The following is a 27137-nucleotide window of genomic DNA, read 5'->3' as shown; positions in this document are numbered from 1 at the left end:
GGCCAGTGTCCATCAACAATACCAACAGGAACCATCTGAGTGTTGGGTGGGGGACACCTGGAAGCTTCCACAACAGGAGGGTGCAAAGCATTCCTCACTTATCCCACGGCCCCTCCCAAGGGAGCTGCTCATCCAGCACCTTCTCCAAGTTGTGTCATGGATGAGCAATTAATTAGACACGAAAAATATGCCAGACAGGGAGATTCCAGCCTGGGCATGAGACCACGAACCATCTGCTCCCGCCCTGTCTCCCGGAGAGCCTCCCTCTTCTGGCAAAGGGCAGCATCGTTCATTTCCACACCCTCCATCTGCAAAGCATTGCAGGTGACCCCAGGATGCAGGATGGCGAGAGCAGGTGGCGGGGTTGCCGCCAGACAGTCCTGCTGGGTTCACATCCTGAGTTTTCTTTTTTTGTTGTTTATTAGCTGTGTGACCTTGGGGAAGTCACTTCTCTGAACCTCAATGACCTAACCAATAAAATTGGAAGAACAAAATCTACTTCTTAGGATGGTCCTGGAGATCCGAGACAACGTGCAGAAAGCCCAGGTGCCTTTGGTTCAGGAAGCGAGTAATTATTTTTGTCAGCCAAGTGAACCAAGCTCCACTGTTGGCAGTTCCTGCTTCTGTGTTGGGGACAGTTGGGGACTGGATCTGGAGTGCTCCCCCACAGCTCATGTGTTAGGCAGGGTGGCAGCATTCGGGGTGAAAAGGCTGGATTATGAGGGCGGGGACCCCATCGGTGGATCTTCTGAGCGGTTTATAATTTGAATGGACTGTTGGGTGTTAACCAGGGGCAGGTGGGTGTGGTTAGAGGAAGTAGGTCACTGCGGCCATGACCTGGGACTGTATCTTGTCTCTCTCTCTTTCTCTCTCTCTCTCTCTCTCTCTCTCTCTCTCTCTCTCTCTCTCTCCCAGCTGCAGTAAGCTGAGAAGGCTTCCTCCAGTAGGCCCTCCCACCGTGATGTTCAACCTCACCTCAGGCCTAGAGCAGGGGGTCAGCCGACCAGGGACTGAGACCTCTGAACCCATCAGCCCAAATCAATCTTTCCTCCCCTAAGTTATAGTCAGGCGTTTTGATCACGGAAGGCTGAGTAATACAGTGACCTCATCGTCAACCCATTGATTCCTCTTTTGCCCTTAGGTGAGCCTCAGAGACCAGGAGGGAGGCTGTGTGCTAGACGTGTTCGCTGTTAAGACTAACAGCTTCTACCTTCAGCAAAGAGGCACAGGACTTGGGCAGAAGTGGTTCCAACCTCTGGCTGTGTAGTCTTGGGGAAAGTGCTTGACCTCCCTGAGCTTCCGTTTTGCTTTCTTTGGAGTAGCGTGTTATTCTCTTCCTGACACTCCTTGCATGGTGGTGGCCAGGTTCGTGTCAAAGAGTGGTTGTGAAGACACCCTGAAGAGCCTGCAGCACACCAGAGCGCAGTGGGCGTGTCTCCAGTGCTCGTGCCGTGTGCACGGCGAGGCAAGGTAAGGAGGCTTCTCCTGGGAGGCCCCTGCTGGGAGGCCCAGGAGGAGAAGCTGAGCCAGATCCCAGGAGAGACTGTGTCATGGCTTCTGCGATTTCCCAGGAAAAGCCCTGCTGTTGCTCATGGCAGCTGGAGGCCATCCTGAGCCGGCCTGGGACCCACTGATGGGCGCTTTTATCCTGGAGGGACATGGGAGGAACCCACTCTCCCTGATCTACTCTGACCCTGGTCCAGTGTGTGACAAGTGTGGGGTGGGGTGGCAGGCCCCGGCAAGGAGGGCGGGACAGGTGGGTGGGGATGGGGAGCCAGAGGTGGGCAGGAGGAAGGGCCCAAGAGGCAGGGGGAGCAGCTTTAGCAGAGCGAGAAGCTGCTGGCGTGTTCTGGAAGGTGGTGCCTGGGGTCGGGGAGGGCAGGTGGAAATTTCGAGAGATGAGGTTGGATAAGGGGACTGGATGGTCTGCGCTGGCTGCTGAGGCTGTGAGGCTTTGCCCTGTAGGAGGGGGAAAAACCAAGTGGAAGGTTGTTCTGGAAGGATCCCTCAGGTAGCTATAATACGTCCAAAATTTTTTTTGGTATTGTTCCCTTCAGAAGGAGCAGTCTAACTCCTCTCCCTGTGAATATGGGCGGGACTTGGCGACTTGCTTCTAACCAATGGCAGCAGCAGTGGTGTCCTCAGAAGCTAGGTCATAAAATGTGCTGCGGCTTCCTTCTGGGCCTCTTGGATTGCTTGATCTGGGAAAGCAGCCACCATGCTGGGAGGACCCTCGGGTGGTCACAAGGCCAGGAGCCAACTGCTGCCCTGGAAGTGCGTCCTCGCTCCAGAAAAGCCCAGGAACAAGCTCCCGACGGCAGCCCCTAGTCCTGAGCCCTGCAAACAGGCAAGCTCCTCTGCAGACTTCTGAGGCGAAGACCTCCCCGTGGCCATTCCCTCGGTCAGCGTTTGGCCCCCATTCCTGCAGCTATAGATCACCCGTGTCTTCAGTGGCCCCAAACCTGAGCATTGTGCTCCTCAGGGTGAGTCACCGGAGACTAAGCACAACACTGATTTCTCAGCCAGGCAGGTCGAGAGCACTGGGCTGGCACCCTGGCCCACAGCCCGTTCTGAGAGGCTGCAGGATCAGCTGGTGGGTGTGGCATTGGGAGCCAGGGCCATGGGCTACGGCCCTGGCAAGTTGGCCATCTGAAAGGCTGCACCTGCCTCAGACCCAGAAACCCTGGCTCCTTCTCTTCTGGGCACTTCAGTGGAGGGTGCCCAAGGTTTGGTGGGAGTTGCTGGGTCCTCTTGCTTGCCTCTTGCTTGCTCCTCCAGGGAGGAGTCTCCCTGGTTCTGAGCTGCTCCTGGCTGGGGATGGGGTGCCCTGGCCCTGGCCCTGTGTGGCGGGACCTAGCCTTTCCTCCCTCCACCTCCACTCCGGATCAGGCCCCACTTCCCTCCTTAGGAGGGAACACAGCTGCCAGCGTGTGTTGGAGACATTCTGTCTCCACAGCAACTTGCAAGCCTCTGTCTGATCGTTGGGTGTCCATGTCAGGGTTGAACGCTCTGACCTTCCTTTCTGAGTTTGCCTGGGAGGTTCGCATGTGACAAGCAGGAGTGTGCCCTGGGACCCTCCCACAGTCCCCCGGAACAGCCTGCTCCCTGCGCCCCTGTGCCACAGCTCAGAACACTCGAGTGCTCTTGTCTTTGGACCTTCTGCTGCTGTCCAGGACCTGAGGGTCGCTCTCTGAGCAGTACATTGAAAAGCCCCTGCACCCACCTGAAGGAGGCTGTGGTGGGCATGGGGTCCTCATGAACAGACAGCAGCATTGGTCTCTTCCAGGTGGAGAACATCTGGGCAGAGTGGGATGAGGGCGAGGCCCAGCCAGGGCTGGTGGAAAGAGAAAAGATGGTTAGGGGGGCGGGACCGCTGGGGACCGTAAATACCTGCGTTCTCCAGCAGGGAAGGGAGCGAGTGTGCAGAGCCTGGTCCCTAGCACACGTTGATGTGGGGCTTGCCACACGCCCTGCTGGGCACGTTACCCAGATGGTCACAGTGATGCCCACTGATCTGTGTGTGGATGAGTCCTAAGGTCCTGTGTCAGTGATGTGTCTTGAGTGTGACCCGCAAGGGTTCCTGCATTGCAAACTGGGTTCCCAGTGGGGTGATGTTGAAGGTAGTGGCTGAATACAAGGTAATTTGGCCTTGGGGGCACTGCCCCCCAGAAGGGGCCTCAGCTGGCTGCCTGAGAGGGTTGTGGTACAGAAGGAGACTGGCCTCTCCCCTCCCCTGGCCTCCTCTCAGGTCACATAATCTCTCCCTCTCACGGGCACTCCCACTGTGATGTCATCCACCAAGAGGACCTCAACAGAGCTGGCTCCACACTTTTTGGATTTTTGACCTCCAAATCTGTGAGATAAATAAATCTTTTTTTTTTTATAAGTATACAGCCTCAGGTGTTTTGTTATAGCAATGGAAAGTGAGTGGATATTGATGCTGAAACCTGAGCATGAGCAGGAGTAGGAGGGTGGAAGGACATGATAGAGGAAGAAGGAGCAGGTGCCAAAGGCCCTGAGCCAGAGAGAGGCTTGGCATGAATGTTAGGCCCTGGAGGCTGCTGGGAGAGAGGGGATTGTCAGGACAAAGTAGAAATACAGAGTCCAGTTAGCAAGTGGTGTCCATTAACCTAGGCGTGGGTGATGGAGAGAGAGGAGGTTGGAGTCCAGAGGGGTTGAGAGAGTAGAGCTGATTTGCTGGTGCCAGGGTGGATTGGAAGGGTTGGGGGTGTGTGGGGGAGTCAGGGGTGCTCCTGGGTGCTCCACCTTCTGCAGAGTGGAGGAGCAGGAGGGCAGACCTGGAGGGGGTCCTGTGTCTAGACTGGCCCTGTGGAAGGTGAGGTTCTTCTGAGACTTGCGTCTGGGGAGGGAGACGCTGCTGGTCCAGTGGGGGCAGAGCTGAGGGAGGGTCTGAGCGGCAGAGCTGTATGGGGTGGATTAGGGGCCTTGGCTTCGAGACTAGTGGGAGACGGCTTGGTGAGGGTCCTGGATCCCTTCTGGTGGGGCCAGTACCAGGCTCTCCTGCTCTGAGTGGCCCCGGTGGGAAGGTGTCTGCCCTCTTGCCCAACAGGCTGCCACGGACAGCGCCTCCCCGTCTCCCCTCCTGCACTTGACCCCCACTGAGGGAGGCAGGTGTCTGCTGCACTCGCCTTGCACGGGGCACCTGGGGTGCAGAAGGGTGGGGGCGATTTCCACATCCTGCTGCTGGGTTGTAGGCAGGGCTCCAACCCCTGGTTCTCCAGACTCGGCACTCTCTCCAGGGTCCCCAGGAACCTGGTCCTCCTGCCTCCAACTCACGTCAGGAGCCGTGGACATGTGCACTTGTATGAGTGTGCGAGTGTGCACAGGTGTGCATGGCGTGCCCAGACCTGCCCTGTGCCAGCTCTCAGTCGCTCAGAACTCGGGGTCTAGACGACCCTGCACTTCTGAAGCCCGGCTCTCCTCGTTCCGTGGCCCGACGTGGAGATCAGGGAGCAGACAGCCCAGACGTCACTCGGGGAAAGGCAAGGCCGAGCCGTCAACCGGGAGGGCAGGGGCAGGGGTTTGGTTAACACCCAGAAAAGATTTATGGAACTGGAACCTCAGCAGAGCTGAGCCCGGGGCCAGGAGCTCGCCAGGGATGCAAGGAGGGGAGTTTGGGGAGGGAAGAAGGTCGCTGGTTTGCTGAGGGCAAATGGAGAGAAGATCCAACTGGGGGCCAGCGGTCATGCTTGAATCACTTACTTTCCAAACCTTTCAAGGATACCCGAGCATCCTAGCCAGCAGGAAGAAGGGGACAAGCCTCCCCTCCCCTTGGGCTGGTCTCCAGCTGGTCTGTGCAGCGGGACACCTCAGCCTCCTTGCCTGGCCTCCGATTCCTACCCAGACAATGACAGCCACGAGCTAACTCCGGTCCTGCAGTGCCATCACCAGGGGAGGTGTCCCTGTTTCCACTGGCCTCATCTTGGTGTCCCAGATCTGGCCACATCAGCCCAGCTGGATCTCACTGCTGCCACAGGCTGTAAACATTGCACTTCTTTTCAAAACAGTCTAGGACTTCTCTCTCTAGCTTTCCCCAGTGTCCAGAGCTCGGGGGACTTAAGGATCCAAGAGAATCTGGGAGCCCGGGTCCCTGCTTGCTTCTGTCCATTGCTCTGGAGGTGGGGCTGGGACAGGGAGCTGTGTGTGCTGTTCCTGGTCACCTCCTGGGTCTCCCACCTGGACCTGGCCTCTGGAGTCCCGTGGGGCCAGCACCACGGGCTCCTTGCCATCTGACTCCTCTTTGGGTCTGGCCAGTGGGGGCCGAGGCTGGAGGCTGAGGGAGGGAGAAGAGCCAGATGGCTACTGGCTTCCCCGGCTCCTCCCTCGGTGCCCTCAGGGACTGGACCAGAGTCCATGGTGTCCACCAGGGCCCTGCTCTCCAGGGACAAGAGGCAGGGAAGCTCAGGCCTGTGTCCCCACCTAGGGGCCCTGGGGCAGGCACCTCCTGGCTGACTCGCGTGCTGCCTCGCCTTTCCACGTTGCCCAGCTGGAAGCTGCCCGCTCCCTTAGGGGACCTGGACTCACATGTCCTGGGACGACGGTAAGGTCAGCTGTGAGGAAATGAGGGAGGGGCGAGACGCATGGCCTGTTGGCGGGTGGTGGTCAGGAGCGGCCCTCTGATCGCGAGTGAGTCCCTTTATCTCTGTGGGCCTCGGTTTCCCCGTCTGCAGAGCCAGGAGAGTGGACTTCAGCCCTTCCCAGGGGCTGACCCTCATGGCTGGGGCGGGGGCCGTGGGCAGGAGCTGACTCTGCAGCGGAGGCTTCAAGGGGACATCCAACCCTGCGACCCACATGCTCTGCCCCTCAGAAGGCCGTCCAAGAAGACGCACCTTAAACTCGTTTCCCGCCGTTCAGGCACGTGGCCCCGTCTGGGTGCCGCCAGGAGTCAGTTCCACGTGGGTCTCAGAGGGAGCCTGTTTGCTTTCCCAGGAATCCGGGTCTCAGGGCCTTGGAGGCTGGGCCTCCCCCAGACTCAGAGCGTCACCGTCTCCAGCGCCAGGCTTTGTACGGACCCCCAACCTGGAGCAGTGAAGGGTTCAGGGCCCCTACCCCACAGCTGGCTGCTTCGCAAGCTTGACTGCGAAGCCGAAGGAGCCTGGGAAGCTGCGGGTGCCGGCGGGACAGCTCCCTAGGCCGGGGTGGCAGGTGCCCTGTGCACGGGCAGCTCTGTGGCCGCGCCCTGCGGGGTCTGCAGGCCCACCGCGCCCGTGTGCCCGCAGCTCCCGCTCTGTCGCCTTCTCCCGGCCTCTCTGCACCGAGCCCAGCAGGAGCCCCTTCTTCCCGTCCTTAGGAAAGCTCCCGCCGCACCTGGAGTCTGCCTCTCCTGGGACTCTGCCTCCTGTTACAGGGGCCTCGGCCAGAGCTCAGAGGGTAGAGGGGCAGGGTCCTTTCTGTCCCCTAGGACAACTCGTGCCTGTGTTTTGGGGTTTTGTGTTAGGCCAGGAAGCATTTCCCACAGTGGGGGGTGTGGACTGGAGGGCAGTAACCTGACCCTTGAGTCCTCCCTCTCACGGCACATAGTCTCAGGGCGGTGCCACTGAGTAGTATTCAGAGTCTCCCGCTTGTGCGTGTCCCCCGGGCTCATGCACCAACACCTTGATGCCCTTCTGCTTCCTGTCAGGGGTCGAGCAGCCTTTGTGTCGCCACAGTCTTGGACTTCCAACCTCCAGAGACAAAATGGATCTTTTTCCTTTATAAGTTTCTCAGTCTCAGGTGTTCTGTCATAGCAACAGAAAACAGACGGAGACACGCCCCATTCGACAGGGAGAGCAGGCTCAGCTGTGGCTGGTCCTCCCGATCTAGCCAGAATTTAAGGAAGTGTCTGTATGTTTATAACTAACTCCTTTTAGATGACAAATGATAGCCATTTTCTATTTAAGTTGGCGAGATGAAGTTACAGTTGGAAAATAAGCCAGTAGTAAAGCTATGGTTATACAGGTGCCATAGATATGGCAAAAATGGGATGGTCAAATGTGGAAGTTTCTGGAAGTGTCTGGCTGGAAACATGCCGGACAAATGGGGAGACCCAGCCTGGCGGTTTAGGGGATGGACTGAGCCCTCCTCCAGGGGCTGACTGTGTGACCTCCTCGCGCCTCATTTTTCTTAAATGTCTGACGGGGTTTAGTATAAAAGTGCCCTGGCCCTCCCCCCACCCCGGGGCTGCTGTGGGGAGCAGACAGGTCAACGCAGGTCAAATGCAGGCAGTGGTGGTCAGAGCCCTTGCTACACCACAGAGTCACCCCGTGGGTCAGCCACACCAGGGCTGGGGTGTAGGGGGGTCCCTTCCGCCCAGCCTGCCCTCCTGCTCACAGACCAGCTCAAGTCTGACACATTTCACAGATGGAGGGACAGACGGGTGTTTCTGTGAGGCCCTGGCTGCCCACCCAGGGGCACCATGGAGGACACGCGGCTCTGTCTGCAGCTCCTCCAGCAACAGCTCCGTGCGTTTCTTGTGGCCAGTCTCAGAGGGGAGACCTGCCCCCGGCCTCCTCCCACCTCCAATCTCCCCGCGCCTGCTGCTGGGGTCAGCGCATCCCATCCTTGGACGTTTGCTCAGGGCACCCAGCAAGCTGGAGTCAAGGTCAAAGCTAGAAAGAAGGGAGGCCCCCTGAGTCCTGGTCCCGACCCCTCCAGGGTCAACGCTCTGCCCTACGTCCTGATCCACAGGCCACTGAGTCGTGCCGCTGTTTACGGGGCAGCACGAGGTGACCGCAGGCTGCAGCTCACGGGAAGGGCCAGCGGTGCCTCCCACACCTTGCCGGCCTGGGCAGCGAGGTGCGGCCCGCACACGGTCTCCAGGGAGCCCTCGAGGCTCATCTCCGCAAAGGTGGAAGCGCCTGTGAGGCCGGTGTGGGAAGCCAGCCTCCCGACACGGAGTCCTAGAGTGCCGGACCAGAAAGTAGGATCAGCCCTGGGCACGTGCACGTGGGCCCTTCTGGCATTTGGACACTTCATGGGCCAGAAGATTCTGGAAACGTTTATGAGGGGCCAGGGGAGAACCTGGAGAAGCAGAGCCCCCTCCGTTGTGCTTTCTGCAGGGCGGGTGAGGCTGGCCGGCTGGAGTCCGCTCCCCTCGGGTACGCTGCTCATTCCTGTTTCCTGCTCACTGTGGCGCTTCTGTCCAGCACCTGTGCTTCCCGGCCCCACATTGGATTTCACATTTTTCTTTTTTTTTTTTTTTTTTTTGCAGTACTGGGGATCGAACTCAGGGCCTTGTGCTTGCAAGGCAAGCACTCTACCAGCTGAGCTATCTCCCCAGCCTGGATTTCACATTTTTAACAACTTGTTTCTTGTACTTTTTGAGACAGGGTCTTGCTAAATTGCTGAGGGTCTCACTAAGTTGTCCAGGCTGCCTTTGAATTTGTGATCCTCCTGTCTCAGCCTCCTGACTCACAGTTTGACAGGCATGCACAGTTTTAATAAATGAAAAATGTCATTGGACATTCCACTACTCCTTTCCACTAAAAGAGAAGTCTCCTTTCTGACCAGCAGGACTTAGGTCCTCCTAGTTGTCTCTGGGTCAATGCATTATATTGCTGGAGCACAGGAGCTCAGGAAAGAGTAGCCCAGAGACGGCCGTTCGGAGGCCTTAGACCCTCCCTCAGAATGCAGGCCCTCTGACCTTGCCTTGGTTCCTTCCCTCTCGTGCAGAGAGCAGTCCTCGGAGTTCCTGCATCCACCTGACCAGAGGGGCCGAGAGAGGAGCACCGTCGCCTGCCTCTCAGTGTTGAATATCGGCGAGCCAGAGAAGACTAAGCTTTGGTCACAGGAGGAGAGGCGGAGTCTGTGGACACACCCGGGCGAGCGTTTCCACACATCGCCATCCCTGTGTCGGTCCCACAGAGCAGCATTTATAATCCGCCGTCTGTTCTGTGGGCACTCCAGGTCCCCTGAGGAGCGCCCCACACTGCCACCTCTGCCTTTGCTCCAGCTGCCCTGCCCCTCTGCTCAGTTGCTAGTCCTGCCCTGGAGGCTCCCCCAAGTGCTCTGCCAGGGGCAGGTTGGTGTGGACCTGGCTAGGAAGCCCTTCCCTCTTCCCAGGTCGAATGCTAACCTAGCGTCACTGCGAAGGCATTTTGTGGATGTGACTGGAGTCCACGGTCAGCTGACCCTCAACAAGGGAGTGTGTTGGGTGGGCCTGACTCAATCAGTTGAAAGGACTGAGGAGCGGATCTGAGGCTTCGAGCAGAAGAAATCAATTTAGGGACAACAGCTTCAGTCTGTGCTTGAGAGTCCTGGCTTCCCCACAGATCCCAGATGGCCAGCTCTGCTCTCCATGAACCAGGACAGTTCCCGGAGCAAATCTCAAAGTGCAGATCCCTGCTGGTCCTGCCCCTCTGGTGAGCCTGACTGACATCCCCTAGGGCTGCTGCCTTCTCTCCTGCCTCGGCCCCTCCTGCACCTGGGGTATCATAGGACACGCCTGAGGCAGCTGCTGGTGGTGTTACCTCTCCTTTCCCTGTCCAGTGCCCGACACATAGTAGGTGTTCAATAAATGGCTGATGGCTTTCTGATAAAGGGCAGGCGATGCTTATTTCTCCCTTTCTCTGGAGCAGACGTCTGTGCAGGAGGGAGGTGAAGGGCAACTCAGGGCTGGTGCTGGGCTTCCCTGTGACGTCCTCGAAACTGCACTGAGAGGTGGCGCGTCATGTTCCAGAGGAGCACACGGAGGCGGTGGGGTGGCCCCGGCCATGGAAGCCACACTGCTAGTAAGAGGCAGGGGCCGAGCCAGGTCTGCTGTGCCCGGATGCCAAGCGTCGGGTGCCCGGGGCTGAGGGGAGCAGCTGAGGCCCGAGTGGGCTGCCGAGGGCTGCCCCGGAGGACAGGTGTGACTCACGTCCCCGCAGGGAAGGCTCTCTGTGCAGGCGCCGCCCAGGGCAGCTCAGGCCCGGGCTCAGCAGGCCGTCGGAGTGGCAGGGAAACTGGCACCCCCGTTTGGCTGCTGGGGACAGCGTGGGCTTCCTCCCGGGCTCTGATGGCTGCCAGGTCCCTGGGATGGTCTGACATGCGGGTTCCCAGCACAGGAGGCCCCTCAGCCCCAGTCTTGCCAGCTGTCATTGGTTTGAGCTGCGAGTGGCAGGAGGGCAGCGGAGGAGCAGTGTGTGTGTGTGTGTGTGTGTGTGTGTGTGTGTGTGTGTCCAGGGCCTGGGTTCAAGGTGAAGCCTGCCACTAGCTGGGTGTGGCCTGGGAGAGTGCCCACCATCTCTGGGCCTCGGGCACCATCACACGTGCCCATGGAGGTGACAGAGCAAGGGCCATCTGCCTGGAGACCTCCTCGGCCTGGTCACCAGGGAGCTGTGGCTTCCTGGCTGAGACCCCCACCGCCAGTCGCCCCGCTCCAGCCGCGGGTGGCCTGGCACCAGCAGCTGCCTCCTCAGAGCCCGGGTCCCTTCGCCTGCCCAGTGGGGGTGTCCTTGCTCTGCTCGGCGAGGCCGTGAGGGCGCTAATGACGGCAGGGCGCTGGGAACAGGCCTGAGCCTGCAGGCTACCGTCAGCGCGAGCCCTTCCTTCCTCACTGCGGTTTCCAGAATTTGCAAGCAGTCTCATGGGGTGAGAGCTTTGTGCTGCAGGACCGAGGCCCCGTTCTCTCATGCAGGCCCAGCGGAGGCCCAGAGAGGTGGGGAGACGTCCTGAGTCCCCAGTAAGGACAGGACAGCGGGGGCCAGAGCCAAGGCGCGCCTGCTCCTGCCCAGAGGTCTGGACCTGCCCCAGGGCCATCTTGCCTGAGGCCCTGGACTCCTCCTTCCTTCTTTCTTCCACCTGGAAGGTTCCCGTGCTCACTCACAGATCCTGGATCGAGTGCAGGCAGCTCCTGGCAGAGCAGGCCTGAGACCTGGCCTCTACCGGGACACACCTGGCCAGCAGTCGAGCTTCACCTTGAACCCAGGTCCTGGGCCCCAGTTCCCTGGCCCCTGTTCTGACGCTCAGAGATTAACTGAGTGTCAGCTCTGATTTCAACCCAAGCCCCACGGCCCAGCCCGAGCAGAGGTGCACGCACCTGCGCGTGAAGATAGCCTCTTCCCTCGGCCCTGCCTGTCCCAGTTTCTAGCACGAGCATTTCAGTCACAATGAGAGGAAACAGGAAACCCAGAGCCTCAGAGGGGAACTGCCCCACACCCGCTGCCTGGGAAGCTCGGGCGGGGAGGGGAGCCGGGGCGAGCTCTGCCCAGAAGGTGCTTTCCCCCTCCCCTCTCCGCATCGGGAAGGTGCCCAGTGCCCCGGGTGGCACAGCCCTGCCAGGCAGGAGGAGGGATTAGCTGGCTGACGCCCCCACCACCTGTGGGGCCCTGCTTTCCACCAGCCTGTTACACAGCAGGGGGAGACGACCAGTGAGCAGAACCTGAGCCAGCAGCGCAGGGAGAAAGATCCCCGTGTCCCGAAGCCACTTGGCCCCAGGAAGAGCCAGCAGGAGGAGCTGGGAGAGGGCGCGTTTGGGGCAGGGGGAGTTTTGTCCCTTCCCGCGCACTGTAGCACGCGGGGTCTCGGCTTCCCAGCACACCTTGGTCTGAAGACATCGAGGGCAGGACAGAGAAACGAGGGCATCCTGCAGCGTCCTAGTGCCAAGGTCACCTCCTCCGAGAAGCCGTCCCTGACCTTGGCCAGCAGAGAGCCCTCTTTCTCTAGGACTCTGCAGCAAAGAGGTGGAAGAGCAAGGCCTGGGGACAGAGCCCGGGCCCAGATGTGCCCTGGGGACTGTCAACATCTCTGGCCTTCGATGCCACGTTGGGAGGACGCAGGATTGTGCTGGAGGATTCTGGGGGCCTTGGTAACCACTCCCTGGAGGAGGAAGCCCTGAGCGCCCCACCCTGAGAAGCATGCAAAAGCAGAGAGCAGGGCTCAGATCTCGAGTTCCAGAGGCACCAAGGGTTCCCACGGAGATGGTGGACAAGCAAGCTCCCCAGGGCAGGCTTGGCAGAGAGGGACCATCCCCGCCTCCTGCAGGGCTCCCTGTGGCCGCCGTGGTTCCAGCCCTGGCCTGCCACGGACTCACGTCAAAGCCTTGCCCTCACCACAGGACCTCTGTCACTGCCTACTTCTGCTGTGGGACTCTGGCCCCGCTGGGAACCGAGGCAGGCAACCTCGAGGATTCCAGAACTCCGTGTTCTGCCAGTGTCTACCCTTTCTAGAACGGAGTGGGCGGGAGTGTGTTCCGAGAGCTGATTGACAGCAGTGGGCCCGGCCCCTCAGGCTGGAGGACAGGGGAGCCAGCGTAGGGACTCGGGCCTGCACCCGGGCCCCCAGACTGGCAGGCAGCTCGGCTTTGCCTCTACTTGCTGGATTGCAGGTGACTTGGCCTCTTGAGGAAGTGGGGACGGCCTCCCCTGAGCAGGGTGCTGCGAGGACAGGGTCCTGTCAGGAGGTGAGCGAGCTATGACAGGTTTTCATCTCCTTCCTCTTGTTTCCACGATTCTGAGCACGTTGCAGATACAGACCTGCAACCTGGGGAGGGGACCGCAGCCACCATCCCTGCTTTACAGATGAGCAAACAGAAACAAAAGCCTCAAGACCAAAGCCGGAGTGGGCACCAGGAGGCTGGGCTGAACCCCAGGTGTTTTGGTCTCTCTTTCTCCCCCGCCCAGTCCTTCCAGGCCTTTTTAAATTTTTATTTTGAGACAGTCTCGCCAAGTTACCCAGGCTGGCCTCAAACTTGAGATCCTCCTGCCTCAGCCTCCGAGTTGCTGGGATTCTAGGCGTGGCCATTGCACCCAGCTCCAGTTTGTTTTTAAAAACCTTTTCATGATAGAAAAACTTGAATATGTACACAAGTAGGTGGACCAGCATCATGGTGCTCCGTGGACCATCGGCCAGCTTCAGTGATTCCCAGCGCACGGCAGATCTTTCCTGTAGCCTCGGCCCACCGCTCCTCCTCTGTGACCTGATGCAGCCCCTGCACGTGCGTCTGTTGTTGGATCTGTCAGTAGTTCAGTGCAAATCTCTAAAACCTGTAGGCTCAATCCAGAGAGCAAAGCCGCACAACGATTATCACACCTGAAGCCTCCCGGCAGGAATTCCTCAGGGCTGCCGCCCGGCCTGTCCAATTTCCAATGTCTCAGAAATGCCATGCTTTTACCCACAGCCGGTTTTCTTGGATCAGAACGTGGCTTGCTGGGCCGTTTGGGCTGTTCGCGGCTCCCCTCGAGCGTCTCTTCCTCCGCCGGCTCCGTGGCTGTCTTTACCGCCCTTTCCTCCAAATCCCGCTGGTCTGCTGTGTGACTTCTTCCGCGCCCAGAGCAGCGCTATCAGACAGAAGTGCAAGTGGAGCCACAGAACAGTTTTCATTTCTTAGTAGCCATGTTACAAAAAGGAAAGGACTCAGGTGAAATTAATTCTGATAACAGGTTTGATTTAGCACTGGCCGTGGTTGGGATCTGGTTGGTCCCCCAGGTTCAGGTGCCGCATGCTTCATCCCCAGCATGGAAGCATTGACGGGGTGGGACCCTGAAGAGGTGGGGTAGTGGGAGGTGGCAAGGTCCTGGCGCCTCCGGCTTCACCAGTGGATTGATGCTTCTCTTGGGAGCAGGTCTGGTCTCTTGGGACTGGTTTAGTTCCTTGAGAGTGGGTTGTTACAGAACAGCGAGCTGGCACCTCTCCGGTCTCTTGCTTCCTGCTTGCTTCCCTTTTCACTTCTCTGTCATCTGAAAATGCAGCCAGGACGCTGGCGCCATGCGATTTGGATCCTTTAGCCACCAGAATAGAGAGCCAAATAACCCTCTTTTCTTTGTAAGTTACTCAGCCTCAGGTGTTTTGTTATGGCAAGATGAAATGGACAAAGACAATATCCAACACGTGAATGTGAAGAGTCTTTGATGAGCTACTTTATAGAATTTTTTTCCCGTCAACTCTTAGAGATGGATGGGCATTTTGTAATCAGCACATCTCAATTTGGGTTAGCCACATTTCAAGGTTCAGTAGCCTCTCCTGGCCAATGGCTACCATATTAGGCTGTGTAGATCTAGAACTTGATTACAGAATTTGACTTTCAGAGCCTGTGGTTTGTGGGACCGGATGTAATAAGAAATATATATTTGGTCTTTGATCCTGGTTCCTGACACAGAGCTTGTAAATCCTTTGGAATTTCCGGGGTGATAAAAGTATCTTTTGGTGTAGGAGGTGACTCTTAGTGGGCGTGGGCACGGGCTGGTGGTGGGCAGCTTCAGGATGGCGGCTGGTGGTCACCAGGAAGGCCGAGCATGATCGAGCTTCAAACTTTCAGCTCCACCCACCCCGCGGGAGAGAGGTCTACAGACAGACTCCAGTCCCTCCTGCTCGCAGGATAAAGCCTCCCTGACAGTCCCTAAAGACAGGGTTGGGAGAGAGTTGTGGGCTGGCAAGCCTCGGGGTGCCGTGGGCCACCTGTCAAGGGGGGCCCTGCATCTCTTTCCTGTCCCCAAGTGGGTCCTGCTTCATCCATCTGTGATATGGGTGACCGTCTCCCTGACCCTGTGAGCTGTCCTGGCAAATCACTGAACCCGAGGAAGGACTCACGGGACCTTTGTTTATAACTAGCTGGTCAACAGCACAGGTCACCGCCTGGGACTGGCATCTGGTGTTGCAGCCGTGGTGTGGCACTGAGCCCCTACCCGGGTCTGGGCTAACTTCAGTAGGTCTGTCGGAAGCGAACCCCGCCCACCTCCACGACTCACCCTGACGGGTCCGCAAGGCTGCCACAGTGCTCTCTGTCCCCACCCCAGCCTTTCTCCTCTCCATGCACCCAAGACACTCCGTTCTCCACCAGCGCCCTGCACCAAGCAAATTCCTCCTCTTCCAGGAAGCCCCCTGGGGGTGATACTAGCTGCCAGCCCCTCCCAAAGAATTTCAGAGCTCCAGAGTCCTCCGGGCTTCTACTCAACCGTCGCCGGCCAAGGTCCCATGGGAATGGGGTAGCATCCACTGGAGTCTCCTGAGTCCTCACTACCCCGCCTGGGACAGGGGGCGGACGCACCCACGCTGCTGGGCTGGGTGTCGGGTTTCCCAGGTTCACTAGGCTCCAGCCGGGACCCCTGTGGACAGCACTGGGGGAAGCTGACAATGACCCTGGAGCTGACGGTGGGCACAGTACTAGTCTGGAGTCACACAGCTGGTGGCTGGTGGCTCCGGGCTCCTCACCACACTGTTTCTCTGCCCGTGTGACTATAGTGGTGGGTGACAGCTGGCACTGCCCTCAGGGCTCTCCCGGGTGGCGGGGTGTGGGAGCCTTCCTGGGCGGGCGATAGCCCGAGGCCTTGCCCTGGCCACGCGCCCCTGGGCTCCACTGCACAGCTCACGCCCATCACTCTGGCATGACGGCGTCGCCTTGGGGGTCCCGCTAGGACCTGTGCACACAGCCATGTGTGATGGCGGGCACTGTGCTTGGTGACAGAGGCCCAGCGGAGATGCTGGCGAATCTGGAGGCAGGAACAAGGGACCTCCAGGGACAGAGGACGGACAGCAAGGCCTTCGCTGTCCCCCAGCCCTGCTTCTCTGGAAGCACAGATCTGCCGTTCCTTCCATTTCCGCCTTTGGTAACTAGTTGTTGTCCAGGGAGGTGTTATGCCTGGGATTGAGAAATGGCCCCAGCTGCTGGGGAACAAATTCACATCTCGTTCTCCTTTGGGGCCTGCTGTCACGCCCTGGCCTGGGGGAGACTCCTGACACTCTTTCCGTCAACACCTGGTTTGCTCCGGGCCTTCCCAGGACCACAGCACTCAGGGGAACAGTGGGGTCCAGCACCTGGCCCGTGACCTCCCGCCCTGCCCTCTTCCGGGGACTCTGTCTTCCTCCGTGAGAGGAGAGGAGACCCGGGGTGCTGGTCTGTGGATAACGACTGGCTCTGGGGGGGAGAGCCTGAGTCTGGCAGTCGCTGATTCCCTTGGCGTCAGTGCCCCCGCCACGGCCGTTTTCCAGTGCAGCGCACCAGCTGGCTCTAGGCCCGTTAGGTGCCGCCACACAAGGCCACAGACCTCCTCCTGCCTCCCTGCCTCCTGCCCACCTCTGCACAGGGCAGCGGCCCTTCCATCAGCTCCGGGATCAGGTCACCTCCTCCAGGTCCTCCTGGGCCCTGTGTGGTGCCCCAGCCCCGGCCTTTCTGTCTCAGCTTTCGGCACCTCCATCTGAACTGGGCATTTAACCGTCTGTCTCCCTGAGGTCCCGGGCCCCGCGATGGCCCCCAGTGGCTCATTCTTCCTCTTACTGTGTCCCTGCCTCTTACAACTGGGCCTGGCCCAGGCTCAGCAAATACGTGTGGAAAGGACAAATTAAAATGACAGTGGTGACGTTGGCAGCAAGTGCATCTGTCATCCGTCACATGCCAGCTCGGTTGTAAACACACGTGATATTAACTCATCGAATCCTGCGATCCACCCGAGACAGGCGGTGATGCAGAGGAAACTGAGCCTCAGCAAGTCCGTGCAGGGCCGGCCAGACGCTGCTCAAACGCTGCCAGGCGTGGACATGGGCCTCCCTTGTCCTGAAAGATGGGTGGGGCCAGCGCCTTGTCCTAACTTGTTATTTTTGGTCCCAGGGATTGAACTCCAGGGCGCTTAGCCACTGAGCCACATCCCCAGCCCTTTTTCCCTGTTTTTAAATTTTGAGACAGAGTCTTGCTAGGTTGCTTATGGCCTCACAACGTTGCTGAGGCTGGTTTGAACTTGTGGTCCTTCTGCCTCGGCCTCCCGAGCCCTTGGGATTGCACGCCTGGCTTGTCGTCACTTTATGAACAGCACAACAGGCCCAGATTCCAGGGGCTCAGTCAAGTCCAGGTGTTAAGTGCACGGGATGCAGCAGGACCAGCGCCGGGGTGCTCCGTGGAGGAGCGACTGCGAACCGTCAAGCACCCCGGGCGTGCTGGAGACCTTGGGTTTTCAAGTTGGAAGACTCAGCACGTGGAGAGTTTAGTCCAACCCTCATTTCTCAGGCGAGGAAACTAGAACTGAGAGAAGGTGACCTGTCCAAGTAACAGATGCCCTTCCCCAATCCCACGATGCTGTCATGGTGCTGGATACCACGCTGTACAGGTGGTGGTGCAGTGAGGCTTTCCCTCTGTGCCATTGTCCCTAGAGGGACTTCTAAAGCCCACTTTATAGACGAGGGACTGAGGCTTGATGAAGGGAAGCCATTCATCTCAGGTCGCAGACCCGCGAGCAGGGAGCCAGTGCCCACGGCTTGCCCGTGCTCTTCTCTTGTTATTACGAGGTCCATTTGGGGCTTCTCTTTATTTTTGCTGGGCTGGGGATGGCCCAGGGCCTTGCGCAAGCTGGCCGGCATCTACTACTAGCCCCATCTGGGCTTTGTGCCGCGCGTGCCTCTGACCTGGTGGCTTTCCCTCTTCAGGCCTCAGTTTCCCCAGTGGCGGAGCAGATTGTTTTGCAAGGTCCTGGCAGCACGTCGGTCCGTGATTTCCAGACTTCTTCGCTCTGTCCCTGCTGGTCCTGGGTGGGCTTCACCAAGGCAGTGACTCCGTTACTCCCTTTCCTAGTCATGGGCACGAGCTCGTGTGCACGCAGACGCAGACGCAGACGTACCCCGGTTTCCTTTTCCTTCCGCCCATCTTCACTGACACACCCTCAGTGCCCTGAGCACAGAACAGGGCCTTGGCGCTCCGCCTCCCGCTCCTGGAACAGCATAGCTGCTTATTGAATGCTTGCTGAATCAGTTGCTTCGGGCAGTAGTGAGTTCCCTGTCACTAAAGGAATTCAAGTGAAGTCGGCAATGTTTCTGGTGTATTTGAACCCAGAGTCCTTAAGCTGCGCAGACTGAAGTGCTAGAGCTTGAAGACGGCCTTCCCCGCTGCCCGGCGCCCTTTCCCCGCGGCCTATCCAGATCGGGACAGATGTCCTCTTTGGGGGAGGTGAAGGTGCTGGAGGTGCCGCCTGATTCAGAAGCTCCACAGGCCTGAATCTTCCTCGATCTTCCAACAGCACTGTAGCGGGGTCACGCTGGGTGTGAGACCAGCTGCTTTTCAGGGTGAAAAGTCAGCTTCAGAGAAGACACTGGTCTCTGGAAGGGCCCCAGCTGTGGGGAGCGCGGCTTGGCCTGGGACCCCAAGGAGTGTGTGCCCCTCCTCCAGGCTGCCTGCAGTCAGGAGGCACAGGTACAGAGCCTCCTAGTCCTGTCCCTGTTTCATAGTTGTCCCCTCCACAGAGCCGGAGGAGCTTGGTGTGCAGCTCAGCGGGTAGGAGGGGACTTGCCTCCTGCGGGAGCTGTGAGCTCTGAGTCCCAGGCCCCTGCACCACCCCTGGGGTCTCCCATCTCTGCTGACGCAGGCAGAAAATCCCCTTTCTGAGCTGGGACTGAGGATTTCTGACTCTGAAGTACATGAGCTTGCTTCCTCCCCAGGCAACTTGCATTTTCGAAGCCAGAAACAAAACCCTCTGTGATTCCCTGCCCAGCCCATTGTGGGACCCCACCCGCCAGAACTCAGCGGGGGCCTAAGCAGAGGCCACCCTCCGCTCTGCTCTGAAGCCCAATGCCCTCTGAGCCTTGGCTTCCTCCTAGGTAAGTGGGGTTGGTTGTGGGGCTCAATCAGTCTTGGGGACCACCAGTAATTGGCACGTGGAGAGATGTCAGGTCCCGTCTCCAAGGATCCACCTTTGACTGCCTGTCCCGGATCACTGCAGAAACTTCTGGATCCAAGACAGCATAAAGATAATCTGGCCTGTGATTTAAGGATCTGGTCCTAGCCCAGGGAGGCAGGCACATGACATGAGATCGCCCACGAGCCGCCACGTCCGTCCCCCGGGCACCACGGAATTCAGCCTCCTCTGAATGGGGCCAGGCAGGAAGAGGGGATGGTGGCTTCCAAACCTGGCTCCAGAAAATCCAATTTTGGGATAATCAGGCAAAACAAATCAAGAACCTAAAAAAATGACTTTTCCTTTTTGCTTGGTATATCTGGAAATGATCAAAAGGACAGGAAAAGCTGCATGTGCAGCCATGTCCCTCGTCCTTCAAGAGGGCAAGGACTGAATGCTAAGCAGGAAGGAAAAATGATGCTTCTGACCAGCTGCCAAAAATGAGGTGCTGCTTCTGAGAGCACACTGCAGCGCCGTGAGGCATCCGAGTGCTCGCTGGCGACACACGGTTCCAAAACCAGGAAGGCGGGGCGGCCGGTTAAGGCGGGAGCTCTTAGCCCCCGGGCAGGGGACCATGAGTGCTTCTGGATTTTCCGTCTGCTTTGTAGTGGTTTCCAAGTTTTCTGTGAGTTCTGTAATAAAAATATTGAAATGAACCAAATGTCTTCTCCTTTTAAAAAAGACAGGGACTGAATTATGGTTAGTTGACGCAAGAAAGATAATCAGCCGATTTACGGTTCAGAGGAAAGGCCAGGCTTGCATAAAAACCGTAAACGAATGCGCAATCTTGTCGCAAGTGAACACGAGATGCTGGTGGGGTCACAGACTCCTCCGCAGTGATTTCAAGTTGCACCTGGCCACCAGTCCTGGGCAGGTGGAGCCCGCGGGCTCCGATGACCTGGGAAAAGAGCCGAGGTGGAGCCAGCAGAGGAGGCTCTGGAAGGAGAAATTGCCCACAGGCCCCCCGGGTCCCTGGGCATCATGGATTCAGCCTGACTGTCCAGGTTGGTGTCCCAGGGGTGGCTCCGTCAGCTGGGTTAAGCCTCTAGGTGGCTTTTCCATGATGGGTGCAGGCGTGGCACATTCTTATGAGTCCCTTCACTCTTGAGCGTGTCTTCCTGCGGCCGTTGCTCACCAGGGATGTCCGGCATCTGCTTCAGTGTGGATATGGCATAAGCGTGAGATGCCAGCCTCTCTGGTTTCCTGTTTGGAATGTGCTCTCCCTCCCGCGCGCATTCCTGCTATTGCCATCCACCAAGAAATGACACAGCAAAGTGAAAGGGGCAGGCCAGAGCCTGTGCCATGTTCTTTGATCATCCAGTGTCCAAACAAACCTGAGCTAAACAAACCTCTTTTCTCATTTTAAAGTTAGCCTGCCTCAGATGTTTTGTTATAGCAATAAAAAATGGACTATGAGAGCCCCACCATCTGTTCCTCTCTTGTCTTCAGCTGCTCCCCGGTCGGGGGTCTGATGATTTGCTATTGCGGAAAAGTCTGAGGTCAGACTGATTTCTCTTGCTCTGTGTGTTGCCTGTCCTTGTCCCTGATCCCATGCCCAACCCCCAACCAACCTAGAGATTATAGTATTTCTCTCTTCTCTTTGCATTAAAAAAAATTGCGATCACAAACAGTGGGGTGCTATGGCGCACGCCTGTAATCTCAGCATCTTGGGAGGATGAGGCAGGAGGATTGCAAGTTCAAAGCCAGCCTCAGCACCTTAGTGAGGCCCTAAGCAACTTAAGGAGACCCTGTCACTAAATAAAATGTAAAAAATGGCTGGGGATGTGGCTCAGTGGTTAAACACCCCTGGGTTCAATCCTTGGTACCAAAAACAAAACAAACAAAAACTGTCGCAATGTACTCAGGGGACACTCCTCTCATCCTTTCTCGCAGCCTCCAAAGGAGGCTCACTCACTGCATGGGTGAGGCCTGAGGTGGGGAGGGTGCTGGGGCTCAAACCACAGCCCAGGTTCTCAGGCCCCCACCCGCCCTCAGGCCACCCAGCTTTGGCACAAGAGGCAAAGCTGCTAGGTAACAGAAGAATCTCAGACTGACGGGCGTCACACTGACTGCCATTCAGGTCCCAGCTCTGCCACCTCCTGACGGCGGGACTGAGTGAGTGGCCCTTCTGGGTTCCCCACGCCCAGGGTTTCTGACTTCTGAAGCACAGGAGTTACTTCTTCCCCTGGGAGCTACCAGTTTTGAAGCCAGGGTGAGGGTGGTTTCAGGATGCAGCGTGATCACCTGGCACTCAGGACTTCCTTCCCTATCGGGGCAGGACAGTCACCCCCCACCTCGATCCCCTCAGCTCAGACATCACAGCCCGAAGGGACTCTGGGAGGAAATCCCCCAGGCTACTTGTCAGGAAATTCCCCTGGGCTGGTCTTTATGCTCCCTCATCACACACGTCCTCTGCTGGGAAGGTCTGGGGACAGCCGGTTGGGACAGTCAAGTGTCCCTGTCGCTGGTGGTCGGCGCCTGCCTGGGGCTTCTGGCTCACCTCCATGGTGGAGAAGTGCCCCAGGTGCCGGGCTCCAGCCCCCCCCCCCCCCCCCGCCCCTTTCCTAGCACTCCTCCCTCCCTGCTGGCTGCACTCCGCCCTCCTCCCGCCCCAGCCGCCCTATAAGCTCCTCCCCGTGCCTCTGCCCTGGGGGAGGCAAGCCTGGGTGGGGAGGGCGAAGCCGGCTTCCAAGGCCTGCAGCTGCTTCACCTCCAGACCTCCTCGCCCGTCAGGTGGGACCATTCCTACGTGGCAGGTTAATCAGGAGGAGTACTTGTGATAATTTGGGGTGGCAGCGGGGCTGGGCTCCCTGGCTGAGGGACCCACGGCGTGGCATGCTCCTTCTCCCAGTTCCGCACGCTGTCCCCGTGCCTGGGTGTGAGGGCTTGAACTTGAAACCCGCCAGGAGAGAGGAGAGCTAACCCGAGCCTGAAGTGACAAGTGAGCTGATTGTGGGGACGTGTGACAGTGCGCGTGTGAGTGCATGCGTGTGTGACTGCGTGTGTGCCTGTGCGTGTGTGTGCATGCGTGTGTGCGCGCGCATGTGTGTCTCTGTGTGTGCATGTGTGTGCCTATGCATGCATGCATGTGTGTGCATGTGTGTCTCTGTGTGTGCATGTGTGTGCCTATGCATGCATGCGTGTCTGTGTGTTGTGTGTGCCTGTGCATGCGTGTGTGTCTGTGCATGTGTGTCTGTGTGTGCATGTGTGTGCCTGTGCATGCGTGTGTCTGCATGTGTGTCTCTGTGTGCGTGTGTGTGCCTGTGCATGCGTGTGTGTCTGTGCATGTGTGTGCGTGTGTTGACGTGGTGGCTCAGAAACCCAAAGACTGGAGGTCCTGCCATTTTGCTCCTGATTCAGAAGGCTGAGGAACAGAACACTGAGGTGACCGTCCCGGGGTCCCTCGGGGAGGGGACCTGGAGTTGCAGACGCACAGTGCTGTGTCAGAGTGCCTTGTCTCTCGGTGGCAGTCTGAACTCCTTGGGGGCAGAGGTCTCCGCGCTGAGAGGGCTCAGACAGTCTCTTAGTAAGTGGCTCGGGAGGTGGGTGAGCCGGCTTTGGAGTCCTGGCGCCACCTGAGCTTCCACACAGTCTGTCCCGTCAGCACCACAGTGGACGTTGTCCGTCCCCTGATGCAGCAGAGGTCCGGGACCTGCCCTGGGTTACTCAGCAAGCAGCTGTCTGCGCCCGTCCCCAGGCTGCTGGACAATGAGGCTCCTCGTTCCTAACGTCTAAATATCAGCTTAAACAACACTAGTGGCTAAATTAACCATTAGCACACGTGGGAGCCCGGGGGTGGGCTCAGACCTCTGTCTGAAGACCCGGAGCAGAGATGGCAGTCCTAGGCGTGGGCCACGGAGGAGGAGGGCCTGAGCCGCAAGCCCACTTTTCTGGAGGGGAGGCAGCCTCTGTCTGGGATTCGGGAATTTCGGCCAAAGTCCCCAGGGACAGATGGAAGGGAGAGCTTTCTGGGGCTGGTACAGATCCCTGACCAGGCAGATCTCCCAGTGTGTTCCTGGCACAGGCCACTGCTGACCACCCTGAGCAGCCGCCCATCAGTCTCTGTCTGCCAACTTATTTAAATTTTTTTTTTAATACTGGGGATTGAACCCAGGGATGCTTTACCATGTGGATGCCACATCCCCAGCCCTGTCTGCTTTTAATTTAGAGACAGGGCCTCACTGAGTTGCTGTGGCAGGCTTTGAACTTGTGATCCTCCTGCCTCGGCCTCCCCAGACACCAGGACTACAGGTGTGCGCCACCAGGCCCAGCCCTCAATTTATTTACATTCTCAGTAGCCCATACCACTTCCTGACGTGTCCCGTCTCCTGTCCTGTCTTCAGAGAGCCAGCTGAAAGCTTCTCCTGGGATGACCTACCGATACTGATATTTTCCATAGTCATTTTTTGTCATTTTTTTCCTACTTTTTTGGGATCATTATTCATTATCTAATTTTTTAAAAATTTGACATTTACTTAATTAATTTAAAAATACAAAGACATGAATTTTCCTCTGAGTATGGCTTTGGCTATATGCCATAAATTTGATAAGTAGTGTTATCAAAATCAATCATTCCTCAGATATCTGGAATTTCAGTTTTGATGAACTCTGATGAAAGAGATTTTCGGAAGAGTGTTTTGTAATGTTCACGTGGGTTGTGATGTTTGGTGTTTATAGGTGACTTTCCACCATAGGGTCAGGTCATGTGGCCTGTGACTCTTTATTGATATTAATATCTATATGCTGAGATTTTTCTCTAGGGTCCAGAACATAATTAATTTTTGTAAATATGTATTCTTTGTAGGACACAGTGTAATATAGCCCATTTACACTCTTCCAACGACTATCTTTAAATGCTTCACAAGCCTGTAGACCCTGCATCCACCCCTTATCATCAAGAGCAGAAAAATAACTATTCTTCTTACAGAAAAGACAGAAACCATTACACACTTCTCAGTCTCCTCTTTCCCTTCCACTTTCAGCTTTAGTTGAAATAACATGAAATTTTACTTCCAGATTATTTCCAAGTTGTTCATCTCTTCTATTCTAAGCAACCTTTCTAAACAGCTGTTAAACTTACGGTCATGTTCCTACCAGCTTGCTGACCATGGCCTTCAACTTCAGCTGATTCCAGTAAACGCAGTGATGTCTTCTATAACATGTCTTCCCCTTTCTTGAATTATTTAAAGTTATTAATTTCCCCTTTGGCCTAGAATGTTAACTAAAGCAATTTTTCTTTCTTTCTTTTCAGGAAACCCCTCCCCTTACCCCGGCTCTGAGTCTGAGTGAGCAGAGGCTGTTTCGCGTCCCTGCAGCTTGAGTGCTCAGCACAGAGCCCTGCAAATAGTAGATGCTCAGCTAATGCATTTCCTTGGGTGGTCACAGAGTGGCTCTCATGACCCAGGGTCTGCTCGTCCTGCTACCATTGGGCCCCACCCTTTCCCCGGCCACCTCGGCTGAGCTGGCACCTGCACGTGGGCACAGGTGCTTGAACGACTTCCCTCCCTTCACCTTCGGTCCTCTTCCCACACCCAGAGGAAGACTTAGGATGATCCGGGCTGCAGAAAGGGGAACACAGGCACACTTTGTCTCCTTATTTCCATTCTAGTTTGTTTTGCTTTTTATATTTAAATTTTTTGCGAAAGGATAAACATGCCTGATAAAAACTTGAAAGAGTTCAAAAGAGAAATAGCCTCCCTCCTGGGCTGCCCCGCCTGTCAGCCCTCTCCCGCAGACTGCCAGGCTGTCGCCGGGGCCCGTCTCTTTCTAGATGCCTCTTGGGCTTTCCTGGGCAGACGTGCATGGAGCCACATGTGAGGACGCTCAGGAGGCACCTCAGATGCACCCTCGTCACCCCTGCAGGCAGCGGTCACCGCTCCCCTCGTCCTACAATACCGAGACGTGTGTTTGTGCACATTTGTGCGGTGCACCCCGCAACTCGGCACACCCTGGGAGCCAGCGCTGGTCCCACTGTCCAGCTGTTCCGTGTGTTCGGAGCTGGGTGCTCGCGGGGTCATTTTCAGAGAGGTCGTTGGTCATTCTAACCGACAGTCCCTGCTGTGCTAGAGGACCCAGAGGTCATTCCTCCTCCTGCTGAGGTGCCGCCTGCTGGACCTCCTCCCGTCACCTCAAGTCCAACCCCTAGTGTCACAGAGTGGGACTGCCCCAGATCCCACAGCCTCGGGCCGCCAAGTCCTAAGGCCTCAGCTTTCATCATTATTTACAACTCAGGGAAACAAGGCTCAGAGGGGCCAAGTCACTTGCCCAGGTCACACAGCGGGGAGACAGGGAGGCAGTGCCCACAGGCTTCACAAGAGGGAGGGGAAGGGGGAGGAGAAGAAGGAGGGAAAGGGAAGAGGCCCTGTCCTTGGAGGCTGTCCCTCTACTGTGCCCCGGTTCATAGGACGAGTCCCTTTTCTGTGGTTTTGGCTACCTCAGGTGATGTGTGCAGACCGAGGCCTTTACCTGTACCAGGTGTGCACACTCTTCCCTCCTCTGGGTGCTTGGGGTCAGAGGCAGGGTACCCAGAGGTGCCCTCCATGGCTAAGAGGAGCCTGAGGCTTGTTCTTGGTGCCCAGCAGGGGCCACGCCTGGGTGCTGGGGCGAGTGAGGCCTGCTCCTCCCCAAGAACCTTCCAGCAGGGCAGCGGCAGGGCGGATGCCCTCAGCACATTTGGGCCCAAGTTCTCCTGCAGGGACTCACCATGAGCCTCTGGAGGCTCTGGTCCTCTGGGACGTGCTTCTGTCCTCTCCCGAGAGGGCAGGAGGGACAGAGGTGCCAGGAGGCAGGGAACTGGGCTCAGGGGCCCTGACCCCTCGGCTGTGGGAAGGGGAGAGAGGCGGGGAGGGTGGCTGGGGCTCAGGATGAGACCCTCCGCTAGGGCAACCGGCTGACTTCCAGGCCGCCTGCCTCAAAATCCCTGCAGACGCCGTCGAGGCCCTGGCCAGCTCTCCAACCAGCGGCCCCAGAGCCGGCCCGGCCCTGCCCAGGGGCCCACCTCCAGGTGATTCTGAGGGGCAGGCTTGGCCTTTCCTCGTCTGCCACAGAGTGGGCTGCTTAGGACCCTCACCCCCAAAGAGGAGGAGAAGCAGCCTCATGGGAAAAATCAGTGCAAGAACAAGCCCAGAAGGAAGGGCCCGCTGGGTCGAGGGTGGCCACAGGCACTGCGGCCTTCAGAGGTCTCCCTCCTTGGTGGCAGAGCATGGAGGGGCCCCCAGGGGCTGGGGCGGGGACAGGCCTGACCAAATCTGAGCTCTGAAGGAAGGGCCACAGGCCTCTTGCGTGGTTGCCCATAGATTTGGTGCATGGGGTGGGGGCTGTTTTCCCTGGGAGACCCTAGGCTGCTAGGCAACGAATACCTCTGACAGTCCCCTGCCCTTGCTTCTGCCCCTGTGGATGGTCCCTCAGCTAGCCGTGCCCTTGTGTGTGCTGGCGCCTGGGCCAACTGCACCAGCGCGGTTGGAGTTAGGCCTCCAGGAGGCCCCATGACGGGTATGATTATTCCCAATGCACAGATCACAAAGCCGAGGCCGAGAGCTTCCCCATCAGAAATGGCAAAGTCGGGCTGGAGTCCAGTCCTGTTTGCGGCGCCTGGTTTTGAGCAGCAGGCAAGATTTTCAGGAGGAGGCTTCACTTCTGGCCTCCAGAACTTCACAGACTCCATTTTGATGACAGAGTCAGAGGAGACTCTAACTCTGTGGGTTTGTTCCCCAAAGCAGCCCCGGGGCGCGATTTGGCAGAGCAGGCCCCCAGGAAACCCCTCGGGACTTGGAGGAGGGAGTTAGACTTGACGCTTGTCACCCAGGGCAGACTAGCTTGGAGAGGACCGGGGGGCGGTCTTGGGGCAGGCTGCAGGGAGAGGTGGGCCCTCTGCTCAGCGGGGTGGGCTGTGCTGGGAAGGAGGGCGTCTCCCCTGCAGAGCCCTCCTGAGACCCGGCCCGCTGGCGAAGCGGGGGCTCCCAGGCCTGGAGCAGCTCCCCCAAGGCGGTGCTCTCCGCTGGGCGCTGGACTGAGCCTGTGGGCGGTGACGTCGGGGTCTGGGCTCTTGGCAGGGCCGACCCCTAGGCT

The 27137-nt window shown here is 57.9% G+C and overlaps 1 protein-coding gene across 4 annotated transcripts in view; it reads right to left on the bottom strand.

Annotated features, from left to right (window-relative positions):
• The window catches only part of Bdkrb2 (bradykinin receptor B2), a 33706-nt gene that overhangs the window by 4468 nt on the left and 2101 nt on the right, over positions 1–27137 (bottom strand). The window contains exons 1-2 of one of the 4 annotated variants that reach the window (XM_047542324.1): positions 6046–6064; positions 3224–3334 (exon numbers count right to left, since the gene is read on the bottom strand). The exons of 1 other annotated variant lie outside the window; for it this stretch is intronic. In XM_047542324.1, coding sequence (XP_047398280.1) covers positions 3224–3297 — 74 coding nt within the window. In that variant the 5' untranslated portion in view covers positions 3298–3334; positions 6046–6064. Of the gene's footprint in view, positions 1–3223; positions 3335–5361; positions 5381–6045; positions 6065–27137 lie in introns of those variants that run through there. 2 more of the 4 variants (XM_047542325.1, XM_047542322.1) reach the window with 2 other exon arrangements.

This window comes from Sciurus carolinensis, chromosome 2 (assembly GCF_902686445.1).
Source record: "Sciurus carolinensis chromosome 2, mSciCar1.2, whole genome shotgun sequence".
In the NCBI taxonomy this organism is placed as follows: Eukaryota; Metazoa; Chordata; class Mammalia; order Rodentia; family Sciuridae; genus Sciurus; species Sciurus carolinensis.
Note: the sequence above shows the minus strand (reverse complement) of the source record. Positions and strands in the feature narration are given on the sequence as shown.